This window comes from Pipistrellus hanaki (assembly GCF_964339955.1).
Source record: "Pipistrellus hanaki genome assembly, chromosome: 2".
Classification (NCBI taxonomy): domain Eukaryota; kingdom Metazoa; phylum Chordata; class Mammalia; order Chiroptera; family Vespertilionidae; genus Pipistrellus; species Pipistrellus hanaki.
This window is the reverse complement of record NC_140504.1, coordinates 170,965,936-170,981,398: the sequence shown is the minus strand read 5'-3', so window position 1 is coordinate 170,981,398 and position 15,463 is coordinate 170,965,936. Positions and strand designations below refer to the sequence as shown.

At 55.8% G+C, this 15,463-nt stretch overlaps 1 protein-coding gene across 3 annotated transcripts in view; it reads right to left on the bottom strand.

Moving 5' to 3' along the window:
• Positions 1–233: 233 nt before the first annotated feature.
• The window catches only part of KCNQ4 (potassium voltage-gated channel subfamily Q member 4), a 55,944-nt gene continuing 40,714 nt past the window's right edge, over positions 234–15,463 (bottom strand). For 2 of the 3 annotated variants that reach the window (XM_084871430.1, XM_084871432.1), the window contains 5 exons: positions 9,839–10,059; positions 8,017–8,116; positions 5,571–5,702; positions 3,137–3,266; positions 234–2,357 (listed from right to left, as the gene is read on the bottom strand). In XM_084871430.1, coding sequence (XP_084727556.1) covers positions 2,145–2,357; positions 3,137–3,266; positions 5,571–5,702; positions 8,017–8,116; positions 9,839–10,059 — 796 coding nt within the window. In that variant the 3' untranslated portion in view covers positions 234–2,144. The remainder of the gene's footprint in view (positions 2,358–3,136; positions 3,267–5,570; positions 5,703–8,016; positions 8,117–9,838; positions 10,060–15,463) is intronic. The other variant, XM_084871431.1, reaches the window with a different exon arrangement.

Sequence of the window (15,463 nt, the reverse complement as noted above, 5' to 3'; positions counted from 1 at the left end):
TGCTGACGTGTTTTATTACCTGGATCTAACTATACAGGGAGCCAAATCCAGCCCTTGGACTTTGCATTATCTGGGCCAATAAGTTTCATTTTTTGTATAAGCTATAATGGATTGAGTTTTTTGTTGTTGTTACAATCGAGAGTCCTGACTAATCCAAATCACCTCGTTCCACCCCCAGGCCAGGTGCCCCACACCCCAGCCCACCAAACAGCCAAGGCCAACCACATCCTACAGAAAACTTTAATGAAACCAATAAGTTAATAAGTTAACAAAGTGAGGTACTTGCATATCTGAGAACCGGTTTGGTGGAGAACCTTGATTGCGGAAGGAGCGAGGGCTTCTTCCCCGGTCTCCTTAGTCAGAGGGTAATCCCATTCTCCTGCCCCTCTCCACAGCTCTGTCTCTGAGGGGCCAAGGGGTGGCTCTCTGGGGACAGTGCAGCGCAGGTGAGGTTAGCCAGGACAGGCTCCATCCAGGGCATGATGGTGACATGCAGAGGGCATGTTGGGCAGAGGCTGGGCACCATGGGGCTGAGCAAGATCCAACCCCAGCCCTGGCGCTGGTGCATGCAGGTCCCCAGTCATGAGGTGCAGGTGGCTGGGCCTGAGCCCCTTGTTCACTGGTACCCCGTAGAGGGTCCCCCTACACACCACTCTCTCGCCACCTGCAATAGCTTTGCAGAAGAGGGACAAAGAGTAGGGATACCAAAGAGATGCTGGGGGCCTGGAGTGGATGGGGGTGTATGCCAGTATAGGGGCTGCCAATTAAAGTGAACAGTGGGGTGTGGAAGGAGGGGAAACAGTGCATGTTAGTGCTGGATGCACAGTTGGTGCCTGAGCAATGATGGTTGCTAGGTGCATTATTTTTCTCTCTGGGAGTTACAGTGACTAAGAAGGCAGCAAGCCTAGATAGAAGCGGGCCTGATAACCATCTGGGGCGAAGCCTGGGGTCTTCCCAGTGCTATCCAGGCCCCAGAGGCCTAGGCCTGAGTTGTGCTGTAGGGACGTCGAGGCAGAGGCAGCAGTTAGGGCTCCTGGACCAGTGAGGAGTAGATCTTCTTGAGAAAGGAGAGCTTTCTGGTAAAGCTCTGGGGTGGGGCCTAGAGACACCTGGGGTCACTTCAATGCTCCCTTCCTACCTGGATGGAGTGGGGGGCACCACTTAGTGGACACCATCCTACAAGGACAGTCCACTGGCATCAGCTGCAGAGGCCCCGGGAAGGCTAAGTGGCTCTTGTGCTAATGTCTCCATGTGTGTCATTGTGTGTCCGTGTGAGTATAAGAGACTTTCTGCGCATCTGGGGAAACGAAAGAGACATGTTCGTGTGACGTGGGAGCATTGTCTGTGGGAGGTTTGGGGGGAACACAGAAACATGGGCTGTCAAATGGGAGGGCCAGAGAGAGGAGTGGACACCTGGCAGGAAGAGGGGACACTGCAAGGGGAAGAGAGGCCCAGATGTTGCTCTTGGAAGGGGGTGAGGGAGAAACAGGCCCCATGCTGGGTGGGGAGGGAGTGATAAGCCAAAGAGTGGAAATGGGGACCATGGCCAAGCAGCCTGAGACCAGCTAGTGCTGGGGGCCCATCTCCCAATGAGGGATGGGCAGAGGGACCCCATGGGGGTCCCCAGAGTTGCATATTTAACATAGTTTGCATATATGGTGCCCACCTGCCTTGGGGCAGGGTCCTGTGCTTGTGGGTACCTGTGAGGGCACCTTGGGCCCGCCCCTAAAGGGGCGGGGACTTGGCGGGAGGGCTTCCCTGCTCTATCCGAAGGGCGGGGCCTAGACACCTCACCTTGCATAGCTGGAAGCTGGTTCAAGACCCAGAGCCCCAGCGACCCGCTCCCACGCTCCGAGCAGCGCCCCTGCCGCGGGCGGGTTGGGCCTTGATGGAACGGGCAGGGCACGGGGGCGGAGGTCGCGGGGCAGCGCCGCTGCTGCCCTCTGTGCGGCCTGGCATCTCACGCTCCTGAGGCGGGGCCCGCAGCCCGCAGCTCGCCCACCGGGGCAGCTCGGCACTGCGCGTGGCCTCTCTCCCCGCGGAGGGGCGAGTTCAAGTAAGAGCGGAGCCCCCAGGCCTGCGGGGGCGGGTCCGAGCGCCAGGCCGCGGGGCCGGCCGGGTGCGTCCCGACGCCGAGAAGCCCCTCAGTCCATGTTGGTGCTGACCGAGCGGGAGATGCTGAGCGTCTGCGCGGAGACGGAGATGTCCTCGTGGTCCACGGGGCTGTGGTAGTCCGAGGTGATGTCGGGGTCCAGCAGCGGCACTTGCACGGTGCCCAGGCTGGCCGAGGTGCCGGAGCGCAGGCACCTCGAGTAGAAGCCCAGAAGCAGGTCCAGCTTGTGCTCGATGGACTGCACCTGGGGGCGGGCGGGCGCGGGGAGGCGGGTCTGGGCCGGGCCGGCGACGCTACAGGTGGGGCTGGGGAGGAGCTGACCGCGCGGAGGGCCGGCGGACCGGAAGCTGGACCCGGCTTGGAGGGTCCTATCATCACTGGCCCTGGAGGGACGCGTCTGGAAAGGCGGAGCTCGGAGCAGGGAGCTCGGAGCTGGGAAACTGGGGCTTATCCCTCCGAACAAAATCAAATTGGGTCTGGCACCCAGGCGGGGTTAAATTAAAAATAATAATAATAAAATAAATTTAAAAATCTCATCATGGCTCAGTAGTTGAGCATCCACCTATGAACCAGGAGGTCCCCAGTTCGATTCCTGGTCAGGGCACATGCCTGGGTTATGGGCTTGATCCTCAGTGTGAGGCATGCAAGAAGCAGCCAATCAATGATTCTCTCTCATCATTGATGTTTCTATCTATCTCTCCCTCTTCCTCTCTGCAATCAATAAAAATATATTTTTTTAAAAAAATTAAGTAGGTGGGACTTAGTTGGGTTTATCTGGGACTATGGGAACCTGGGGCGGGGCTTGGTAGGAGGGGGGAGGGGGGTCTCGTGGGCGGGCTTACTGGGAGGCAGGGCTTATCTGTGGGGCGAGGGTCCTGCTTGTGCCTCCCCGGCTGCTGAGAGGTCAAGGTTGTGGCTCTTGAGAAGCGCACCCTCCCCTTGCGCTTGTCCCCGCGGTGTTCCAGAGCGTCAGGGTGGAGGACTCGCCCTGCCCCACCAGTGAAACGCCCTCTGCGCACTCACCTGCTTCTCCACCTTGACCACTCGGCCCATCATGCTGATCTCATCCGCCGCCTCTGTGTCTGAGGGCCCCTTGTCGCCCTTCTCCCGGGCTTTTCGGTCCCCGGGGCACCTGCCCACAATCTGGTCCACCCTGTGGGGAAAAGGGAGCCATCAAAGGGCTGACACACGCCACCCCTCCTTCCCACAAGAGCTGGAGGTTGCCTGTGAAAGGGGAGACACGGCCTGCACTGGGGTCCTGAGGGAGTGGGCCTTGCCACAGGGACTGGCCACTGCTGAGGGAGTTCCACTGAGCTGGGCAAAGGCAGCATGACAAGTAACCCAGCCACCTAGTGGGAGGACAGGTGGGACATGGCCTGGGAAAAGAGGAAGAGACACAGCAGGGATGCGTTATAAGGTGGACAATGGCCTCAGCTTATTTTTCTGCTCTCCTTTACAGCGAAATTCCTGAAAGTGCTATCTCTACCCGCTATCTCCAATTTCACTCCTTCCGTCCTAAAGGCTACTCCAGCAGGCTTTCATTTCCACTACTTCATCAAATCTACGGCTGTCAAAATCCCAAATGACCTCCATGTTGCTAGATTCAATGATCACCTCCCAGTCCTCATTACACTCACCCTATGGCAGCGCTGGGCACATCTGAGCACCCCTTCTTCCAGTACTTTCTTCGTTTGGGTTCCCAAACACCTCCCGCTCCTGGTTCTCCCACCTCACTGAGTCTCCTTCGCTGGTTCCGTTATCCCTACAGCCTCTAAATACTGCAGGGCCCCAGGTTCATTCCTGGAACCTCTTCTGTGCATTTACTCTCATTCTCTGTGACTTCTTCCATTCTAGATGTTGGTTCCACTATGCACTGTCGACACCAAATCTATATTTCCAGCACCATACCTCTCCTCTGAACCCCACACCCTTCTAACTGCCAGATCATCACTCTCTGATGTCTGACAGGCATCACAAACCCAACATGCCCCAATTTTTCTGATCAAAACTTGGCTCCACTCAATGCCTTCGCCATGTCAGCAGACAGCTACTTTTCCCTCTTGCTTCAGCCAAAAACCCTGGCTTCATCTTGGCCACCGTTTCTCCCCCTCTTGCACACCATCAGAAAACCCTGTCAAAATATATTTAGAATCTAACCATGTCTACCCTTGGTCCAGGTAGGTCCCTATCATCACTTGCCTGGATGTCTGAAGTAGCATCCTCAATGGTCTATCTGCTTCCATCCAAGTTCCCTTATAAGCCATTCACCACACCTAGGATGATCCTTTTAAATGATGACTCAGATCTCATCAGTCCTTGCTCAAAGCCCTCCAATGTTGCATCTCACTTTGGATGAACACCAACATCTTCCCTGTGGCCTACCGGGCTTTGTACAGTCTACGTGCCATTAGCCTTCTAACCTCATCTGCCACTTCTCTCTCCTCAGGTACGGTGAGGCTCCTTCCTTGCTGTCCCTAGAGCAACACTCCAGCCACATGCCCATCTCAAAGCCTTTCCACTCGCTGTTCCCTCAGGAAAACATTTAAACAGCCACAGGGCTGCTTGCCTCGCCTTCAATTTTTTTCTCAAACATCACCTTCTCTCCTATTTAAAATAGCAAACCCCAGCTGAAACCGGTTTGGCTCAATGGATAGAGCGTCGGCTTGGGGACTGAAAGGTCCCGGGTTCGATTCCAGTCAAGGGCATGTACCTTGGTTGCGGGCATATCCCCAGTAGGGGGTGTGCAAGAGGCAGCTGATCGATGACTCTCTCATCGATGTTTCTAACTCTCTATCTCTCTCCCTTCCTCTCTGTACAAAATCAATAAAAAATATTTTAAAAAAATAAAATAAAATAGCAAACGCTTTTTTCCCCTTAGCATTTTTTATTGTCTGACATATTCCATCTGTTCTCCTTCCATTAGAATGAAGGCCCCAGGAGGGCAGGGACTCTGTTTTGCTTTCTACCATATTCCCACTGCCTGGCAAGTAACAGATACCAATGACTATTTCTTGGGAGAACAAATGAATGAACAGGTGGTGACAATTCCGGCCACCGAAGGGCAAATGTAGGTGATTTAGGGTCTTGGTATGAGAGTTCTTCCTATATGCTGGGTGGGGAGAAGGGCCAGGGAATTCCAAAGGTATGGAGCACAGTCCCCTTGGGAGGTGGGAGGTTATTCCTTTAAGCACATTATTTTATGACCAGGAACAACCATCTAAAGATGTCTCCTGAATTGTGCAGGCCAACAGGGCTCTCACAGAGGACCTGCTGCTGGCTCATTCTTCGTGTTCAAGACAGGCCAGGGGTCTGGCCTCAGCCCCGAGAAACTCCAGCCTCTGTAGCGGCCCCTAGGGGGCACTCGGTCTCCATTCTGGCTTTGGACTTGGGACCTCGCACGGAATCTGGGGCCAAGGCCTCCCTGCCCCGCTCCAGGGTTGGGAGCAGGCGCACCCACCGGGTCTGCAGGCTCTTGATCCGACCCAGCATGTCCAGGTGCCCTGCTGAGTACTGCTCTATGACGTCCTTCACGTCGTACGGTCGCAGGGTCTCCTTGAATTTCCGTTTGGCCACCAGGAACTTCAGGATCCTGTGGGAGCGAGGAGGGGGGAAGGGGAAGAGTGTCTCATAGGGAATTCTTTTCCAGCCGGGTCACCATCCCTTTGCTGCCTCTTTGCTGCCTCCTTGTCCAGTACCAAAGCTCCTTCTGCTTGGACCCCGGCAAATAGCCTCTGCTGAGTCTCGCAGCCTCCTTCCCTACCCACCATGCCCTGGGACCCATAGTTTGATATTCTTGAATGTGCCTATATGTGCAGTCACATTTGCTCCCTGCTAGGTGTGACACCACTTTTGCTGATGACAGCTTGGACAAAGACATATATAAATATAATTGATTTCAAAGAGGAAGGGAGACAAAGAGAGAGATCGAAACATCAATGACGAGAATCATTGATTGGCTGCCTCCTGCATGCCCCCTACTGAGAATGGAGCCCGCAACCTTGGCATGTGCCCCTGCCTGGAATCAAACCCAGGACCCTTTAGTCCGCAGGCTGACGCTCTATCCACTGAGCCAAACCAGCTAGGGCTGGACAAAGACATTTTTGGCACCCCTCAGCAAATGCTTGTTAGCACAGCTGTGCTGGACCCTGGGCACCCAAAAGGGTATCAGACCCAATTGCTGGCTTCAGGAGCCCTGGTCTGAGGTGGGCACCAGAGGACATAAACAATTATGGGCTGACAGGGGCCGTCAGGAACAGAGAAAGAGGCTGGGGGCCGTGACAGAGGAGGCATTGGCTGGTGCATAAGGGGACAAGTCTTGGGAGGGGGACGGAGGGAGGTTTTGTGGACATAGGCAGGCAGGACCCTGTGTAAGTGAGTCAGGTCAAAGCAGCCGAAACAAGTTGGGAAGGAAAGGGAGGTGGGGTGGGGAGTAGGCGAAGACGGAAAGGGATTGTCCTTGAGACAGAGGCTGAGGGGGGTACTCCGCAGAGCCCCGGATCCCTGGCAGAGATTGGGCAATGGGAAGTTGGGTGGTGGGGAAGGGTCTATTCTGCCAGCCTTGGAGGGAACCTGGGGCTTATTCCCCCAAAAGAAATTTAGGCAGGAACGCCAGCTCCAAGGGACGGGCCTGAGCCAGAAGGGGGCAGTGGGGTGAGATATGGGACAGCTGTAAGCAATTCAGGACTGAAAGACTCCTAAGTCTGAGTTGATTTTACCAAGTTGACTCCCGTGGCTAAAATGGATACCAGGAAGAAGAACGGGTTTTGGGCATGCTGGGGGGAAGGAGTCTGGAGGGGGGCGGGGAGGCAAGGAGAGTTGGCCTGGGCCAGGGGGCAGCTCAGGCGCTGTTTTCTGGAAGCCGCTCACTTGGAGGGGAGAGATGGGATGTGGAAAGAGGGTGAGAAGAGAACGTAAGTTCTCGGGGGTTGGGAAGGAATCCAGCTGACTCTGGTTTTTTAAGAAACCCAAAGGGAAGAGGCATGTGGGCAGGTGCATCAGCCAGGAAGAGGAGTGCGTCTGGAGGCCTGGGGGTGAAGGCATCTCTGGGACTCGGGCTAGAGACAGAGACCACACCAAGGAGCTGGGGGGCCAGATCCATGCGGGGCCGGGACTGAAGGGCTCAGGAGATCTGGTCACCCCTTAAGTGTGGAGGCAAGGAGACAGCCAGGAGAGTCAGCAGGGCAGGGGTTTTCAAACTTTCTGTCCTAGACATACCATAAGAAATATATTTTACTCCGGAAACCAGTACACATATACACATAGGCACATAACTAAAAACACACGTGCCATACATAATTTTTACCCTCACTACTAGGACGTACACTGATACTTTCTATTCTTTTTCTTTTTCTTCTTCTTCTTCTTCTTTTTTTTTTAAGCTGCCCATGGCCCACTAAGTTGATTTCACTAAGTTGACTTCAAATTGCTGTGACCTGTGGTTTGAAAACCATTGCTCAGCCCTGGGGGAACAGACAGGGTGAAGTCAAGACACAAGGAGAGAGAGACAGTCTGAGACACAGGTGGAGGGAAAGAGCTTATACGACAGACACAGATGCTGATGCATGCTGGGAAGAGAGAAGTAAAGAGAAAAGAGCCTGACGTAAAACGAGCAAGAGGCTGGGGAGAGGAGCTAAGAGGATGCTGCGGGCGTGAGGAGAAAGACCATGATGGGCAGCTGAGCCAACCGCCCCACCCAGCCAGCCCTCCCATCACAAGAGAATGCGGAAACCCTGCTGGGAGCCATATGCCACCTCCGCACCCACCCACACAAGGGTGCCAGGCGGGCAGCAGCTGGTGTGCCCGGGATCTAGGCCAGGCCTGGCCATGAGGGCAGGCCCCAGATGGGGAGCAGCCATGGGTGGCAGAGGAATGGGGGGAGGACCCACCTTGAGCCTAAGTCTCACCTGACAGAGCGGATGACCGTCTTCACCGCAGGCATGACGTCATCCACCGTGAGCTCACACTGGTAGCTCTTCTCTTCTGCCACTTCCTCGGAGGGGCCCTCTGGAAAGAAGGGGACCCACGTGGTGGCAGCAGAAGGGGCCCCTCCCACCACATGCCAAATTATACTAAGAAGTATTGGCAGGAAGACCAAGGCCCAGAAAGGGCCCAGAACCTTCCTGGGGGCACAAGGCAGACCAGATTCCAGCTTCCCTCAATGCCCGGCCCAGGGTGGAAACCCCCCAGTTCTTTGCACGGCATCTTCCTGTGGCCGGACAGGGTGAACACTGACTGAGCTGGTGGCCAGGTGGAAGCATCCGGCCTGGCCTGGGGCGATGGCACAGAGCCCTAGAGGAAGCCCCACTAGTTCCGTCACCCAGGATGGGGAGTCCCAAAGAAAGGGGCTTGTGGCCTCTGCACACAGCCATGCACACACAGTCTTATCCTTCAGCCAAGAGGGAAGGAAGTCAAGGGGCTGGCTCCCCTGCCCGGCTCTGCTCCTGGGAAAGGCCCCTAAAGCAAGGCATTTCCTTCCGGATGAGAGAAATGGCTTTTCCAAGGCTGCTGCCCTGCACTGCACAGAGCCGGGATGCCGTCCTGGGCCCTCGGGGCACAAGGTGGTGGGAGGCCAGGTATGTTCTTGGGCATGGAAAGGAGGCCCCCCGCACCAGCCTTGCGCAGACTCTATTGGGCCAGCACCTCCCAAAGGCTGGTTTGTGTGGATCCAGCAAAGGCCTCTCGGAGCTGTCTGCCAGCAGCGCATTAGAGGCTGACCCAGCACAGACAGAGGCAGCATTCCCGCCCTCCAAGGTCAAAGGGGCTTCCTGTCCCCGTCCTCCGTCCTGGTTCACCCACCCCCTCCTTTTCGCACCCAGGGGTCTGAAGCATGTCAGAGCTGGGAAAACTCTTCCGGGGAACTCGGTCCAGCCCTCTCGCTGTCCAAAAGAGGACATTGGGTCACAGAAAGGGGCAGTATGTTGCCTAAGTCACAGTGCAAGTCAGGAGCAGAGCGAGGACTCAAAAAAGGGACCTTTCTGGTTAAAACGTGACCCCCGCCAGGATCACCGCCTGGGGTCTCTAGCTGGGCTGGGTGAAGAGGGGCAGGATGTGGAGCCTGGGCTATGGAGAGGACAGACCTGGTTGGGGGTGACAGCTCTGCCACTGACTAGCTGAGAGAGCTCAGCCTCCAGGTCTGTGAAATGGGGCCACACACAGAACCTACTTCCCAGAGCGGTTTGGAGAAGTAAAGCAGAGAATCCACTGTGGGACTGGACACAGTCCCGGCTCAGCAAGTATGGACGCCTGCTCCTTCCAACGCATATTTGTACTGCAGTTAGACTAGCTTCTGATGAACGCTTACTATATTCCCCAGATCCTTCTGTTCATCTCCCGTGGATAAGCTCCTTTAATCCTCACCATAATCTTAGGAAGTAGATACTATGATCATCCCCATTTTGGAGAAGACGAGAATGAGTCCTAGAGAGTCATTCTAGGTCTTTACTCAAGTCGAATGGTAAAGCCAGGACTCAAACGCAGGGAGCCTGGCTCCAAAGCCTGTGCCTTTAACCACGACCAGATGCCACCCTCCGCATCCTCGTCTGAGTCTCAGTCTGGAGCCCTGCACCGCAGGTATCACGACGCCCACTTGACAGACCACAAGGTGCCCAGAGATAGTCCATCAGGTTCAGAGCCAGGACTGGAACCAAGTCTTTCCACCCCCGGCTCGGACTCTGTCCCCACCCTGCCTCCCTCAGCAGGTCGGGGCCCCCGGCCCCCAGGGCTCACCCTCAGCAGAAGAGCGGGGTTTGAGTCTCAGAGAGGCCCGGAAGCGGGTGCGGTCATTGAAGCTCCAGCTCTTCTGGACCTTGGTGGGGCTGGTGGCCTCACCCACCTGCTCGCTGCTTGGGGACGTGGCCATCGATGGCGGTGCCAGATGCTGCTTGGAGGGGCCCGTCCGCCGCTGGGAGCTGCCGATGCGGATGCGATCTTTGATGCCCATTCGGCTGCTGGCAGGGCAAGTGGGGTGGGGGAGAGAGCCAAGTGAGCTGGAGCCGGGGTGGGCATGAGTAGAGACAGAGCTGACTTAGGACTCGGGGGTGGCTGTTGGGTATGGTTCTCCACCAAGTGGAGACTTCCTAGGATGGGACAAGGGTGTGGTGAGGGGGGCCCTGACTGGGGCCCTGACTTCCAGTCAATCTGAGCAGATCCTCCCTCCCTCCCCAATTCCCACCCCTCAGTGCCCAAACAGATAAGGGGTGCACAGGTGACAGATGTCAGAGTGGAGGGAGTGATAGAACCCAAGAAGGAAGTCAAAGACGGACAGGAGGACAGGGGAGCTGGCCTGGCCCAGATGGGTGGGTGGGTGGAGGTGGTGACCAGCCTGGGCAGACCGGCTGTTAAAGGATGGAGAAGCTCGCCTGGCCACGCTCACCAAGGTGAGCCTCCAGCCCCTCACTGTACCCAGGAGCAGGCTATGGGCACACATGTATCAGTGTGTGTACAAATGTTGGTGTGTGTGTACATGTGTCCATTTATATTTCCTCCTTTCCCCACTTGTGGGACTCTCTAATTCCATACTGGTCAAGTCAGGGCTTTAGGACTTGTCCAGTTGTACAGGTAACACTGCAAAGTTCCCGAGGTCTTCCCCACACAGACTCCAGTGTAAGTGTGCCTGAGGGTCTTGGCCCTGCTTAGCTGCTGGGCCCACGTGTATGCCCAGGACACATAGGGTGTCTGCCCTCCCAGGGAAGGTTTGTAACATGTTCTCCTGAGGTCTCCCCTGTTTGAACTCTGCCCACCTGGGCTGATAACCTACCCATGTGGTCATGGATCCCCCCCCTCCACAGCCCTACCCATCGCCTGTTCACTAAGCCCTCAGAGAACAGCACCTACACACGTCTGCATGTACTCAAATGTCCCTTTTCACATCTCAGTTCCCCACCACATCCCCAAGCCATGGAGGAAGGCAGGGGCAGAGGGGGGGGGGGGGGGCCTCAGGTTCCCCAGATCAGGTCCTGGATGGATAACCATTACCTGGTAGAGAAACTCTGTGTCCAAGAGGTTCAAGGACCATGTCATCGCTGTTGGAACAGGACCTATGCAAACGTCCCCCATCCCATGCCCTGTGGCTGCCTCCCTGCTGTGCTTTGCCACTTGGAGGGCCCCTGGCAGATGGGTCTGAGGGCCCTTCTGCCCAAAATGTCTAGGGCCCTGGCTCAGAGAGCATCAGCCAGTCTCAGAGGAGCCTGAGGTGGCGCAGGAGTTGGGGAACAAGACTGTGTCACCTACTTTCCAATCAAGGGGACAGCAGAGGATAGATTCTGGTTTCAGGGTTAGGTGGAAGCCGGTGTCCCCCATGCCCAGGACATGGGGTCTAAGGTACAGAGACAAGGTACTGCAGTAAGGGAGATCTTGAAACCAGAGGCAACTGCGGGAAGGCAGCCAGGATACAGAGCCATCCTTCAAGGTTGGGGGCCTCTGCCCAGAGGGGAGAGGTTATAGGTCAAGGATTTGGGCCCTGAAATCAGAAGTGAAGGACAGGGGTGGCCCCCGCGATCTAGCATGCCGTTTTCTGGCCCAGAATCCCCTCAACACATCCCAAAAATTCCAACCAAAGTTTGAGGTTGGCTCTCCCAAACTTTCCTCTGCAGAGCCATCCCTTCGAGCTCTCCTCATGCTGGCAAGCACCCCCACACCCGCCCGGCCCGTGCAACCCCTCCTCCTGTCCTCCACTCCTCCAATGGGGAGAGGAAGAGAGGGAGCTGGAGAAGACCCTGACACTCAGCCAAGGGCCTGGAACTCCAGATCTCTGCACCCAACACATCACTCCAGTGGGATTCTGGGGGAAGGGGAGACCTCCCTGTCATGACAAGTATGCAAGCCAAACCGCTTGCACTCAGCAGGACTTATCCAGGGAAGGTCTGGGGGCTTGTACTAGAGGCCTTGAAAGGTCCCTTTCCAGCTCTGATTCTGTGACTGTTGGTGAGTTGTGGGTTCTGTAACTTTCCAGCGAGCCAGAGGCCCTGGGCTCTTCTTTGATGTAAGAAGGCTGTTTCCCCAGGGGGGTTGGATTCCAGCTCCTTGGACAGGGCCCAGAAAATGGCTCCTGTGAGCCTCTCTGGAGCCTAAAAGCTCAAAGAAAATGGAAAGAAACCTGGCACACGGTGGACATGGAAAGAGCTCCTTCCTTTCCCAGGCTCCTTCGAACATGCAAGGTCCTGTCTCACTGCCTCAGCCCTCCAGCTCTCAGCCACTTCGTGCGGTGGGTTCCGTATTTTCCATCCCTGTTTTACAGATGCAGAGGGAGGTGAAATGACTTGCCCAGGATGGCAGAGCTCCTTGGATGGAGCAAGGACTGGAACCCAGTCTTCTCTGGCTATCCACACTGTGTTCTTTCTCTGGGACAAGCAGTCACCCACACTGGGGGAATTTTGCTCACTAGGGGACACTTGGCAATGTCTGAGACATGTCTGGTTGTCACCCTGGGGTGTGCTCCTGGCACCTACTGAGTAGAGGACAGGGATGCTGCTAAATATCCAATGATGCATGTGGTAGCTCCTGACAACAAAGAATGATTGGACCCAAAATGCCAATGTTGCTGAAATCAAGAAACTACGTGATCTACGTGATCTGTTGGTGACTGGGAGATGGACGGGGTGGGCTTGACTAGGGCTGTCCTGTTGGGGGAGGGAGTGGGCAAGCTCTGAGCACAGGCTGCCCTCTGACTGACTTGGTCCCATCCCCTATAGTTACTTCCACAAGGGATTTCTTTAAGGATTCACCATTTGCCTGCCCAAGGCCAAGGTCATGGGGAAAGAGAGGCAGCCTACTCTTGCTGGTGCTGCAAACAGCACCTCTTTTCAGCCTTCCCACTGGCCCGTCTGCCCTGGGCTTGCCCTTCCTGACTCTCATGCCCACACGGCCAAAGTCATCTTGAAAAGGGGCAGATCTGGAGACTCTCAGCTTAACCCTTCTGTGTGTACCTTCTTCCTACAGTCATGGTTTCCCAATTCTTTTTTAAAATAAGTAAGGTCTTGAGTGGTCAACACGCCAAATCAAATGAGGCCAATATCCATGTAGCACTTCCTGTAAGCCAGGAAGTTTGTGCAGAAGTAGATCCTATTATCATCCACAGTTTACATCTGAGAAAACGGAGGCACAGAGGGCTTATGTCCAAGGTCCCTGAACGAGTGAGTGGCAGCCAGGCTCAGACCTAGAATCCATGTTTCTAAGAAACACGACCTCTAGCTCTGGCACTCACCTCCTACTCACGGGCTCCCAGTCCACACGGCTCCAGAGGCACTTTGGGGAAACCCAGGACTCCAAGAGTCCAAGCTGCCAGGCAGTGCCAAGAGGATGAGGCCCACACTGGGCTTTGGGGTTCTTCATCACCCCGCTCTGCCCCCAACCCTCAGCTCCTGACCTCCCCTCTCAGATCTGGCCACACTGAGCTACCTGGTCCTTTGCCATAGCTGTGCTCTCTCTCGCCTCCTCATCTCCTTGGCCTATGATGCCCTCCCTCACACCCACTGTTTTTTGGACCTCCTGAGGGTGAAGTGCCTGAGCCAAGGCTCCACGGGCCTTCTGCTTCCTCTTTTGCTACACTGATCACACCGATTAGCAATTATTATTAGCAATTAATATTAGCAATTACTCTGGAACTTTCCAGGCACCATGTTTTATTTATCACAGTGTCCCTAGGGCGGGCCTGGCATGTGGCGGTGATGCGGCTAAAAGAGCTGGGCTCTGGAGTGAGAAAGGGAGGTGCCGATCCCACTCCCTCAGGCATCTGCTAGGCCCCTTCGTGGGCAGTGGGGAAGCTAAACCCCAGTCAGAGTGGGAGGGACCCTCAGAGAGCCTCTAGTTCAATGTGCCCGTTCCACAGAGGGGAAACCGAGGTCCAGAGAAGAAAAGCAATTTGGCCAAGATCACACAAGGGGTCAGCAGCAGAGCCAGCACTCATCCCAAGCCTCCTGTAAGTGTCCCTCCTGGCGGACTGGGCACCAGGCCCATGCCCCAAGACTTGGCAGAGGCATCCCCAGGAAGGCGAGGGGCTCATCGGGGCCCCAAGACAGATGGCAGGCGGCAGGCACATGCACCTTGTCCTTGGCCCATCCTGTTCCCCTCTTCAGCCCCCAAACGGGGTGGAGCAAGGAGGAGCAGGGACAGGAGGAGCAGGTAAGGGGTACCTCGGTCTCCAGCTGGCGTGGATCCGAAAGAAACTCCGTTTATTACTAAACATCTGGCTGGAAAGTTGAGAACAAGACACAAACAGAGGTTAGTGGGACGGAGACAGGTGGGCGGAGCACGGGAACTGCCAGGATGGGGCCAGCCTCCTGCTGCCGGTGAGAGAAGGCCCCCGGACCCAGACATCCTCTGGCCCACATTCCCAGACGTTCTCGAGCTTTGCATGAGGATCTCCTGGGAGCAGGTTAAATATGCAGAATCTGTGTCTGTTCTCCAGAGGTTCTCCTCCTGGGGACCTGGGCAGAGATCCAGCTGTCTGCATTTTCAACAAATACCCCACCGGATGCTGATGCAAGAGGTCAGTGGACCAGACTTTGAGAAACACTGCTTTTGCACCTTATCACGTGGCCCCAAAGAGAGGAGGCTCTGGCCCTAACAATAGGTGCCCCAGGAAGTCCCGCTCCTGTGGTCCTGGCCACGTGCGTGGCCTGGTCCACCCACAGGCAGCACGGAGAGCATTCAGGTGTGTGTATGTGTATGTGTGTGCTCCCACCTGGGGCACCGCCCCCCATGGGTCCCAGACAGCCAAGATTAAGGATACATGTGGCCATTTAGCCTGAGGCTGGTGCCTAACTGCCTAGAAGTCACAGCTCAGCTCCAGGGGGGTCCTTTGGGTGAAGGAACACCCCACCACCAGCACCATGAGTCCCAGCCTTGCAGATACTCCAGGGAAGACAGACCTAAGGCTTGGAGTTAGTGACAGCCAAGCACTCACTAATAATCTGTTCCTAGGCCTTGGGGGGCCTTAGAGACCCAGAGCGGCTGTGAGGGGGGCACAGGTGCTGCTCATAATCTCCGTCCCCAGAGCCTTCCTATTTCGATAAGGTGAGGCCAGAGTGCACTGAAAGCTAACCCTGGCTTAGCAGGGCAGGGTTGCATCAATGCCAAAATCTTGTGAGTTTCTGCCTGGAGGCCAGGGAAATAATGACAGTCGTTAGGCCTTGACAGAGGATTTGAACGATGCACCAGCCTGGCCTGGCCCCAACCTCCAGCCCCAGTCTTGGAGGGCTGGCTCTGCCTCTCTGTCACTCTCCGTTAAGCACCTCCCCCAAAGTGTCCTTATTCAGCACAGGGAAGAAATGCTGCTCCTAACGCCCTCTGCACTAAAACCACCTCCTCCCAGTTCCCCAAGCTTTTCTGCCCAGAAACCAAGAGAACCAAGAG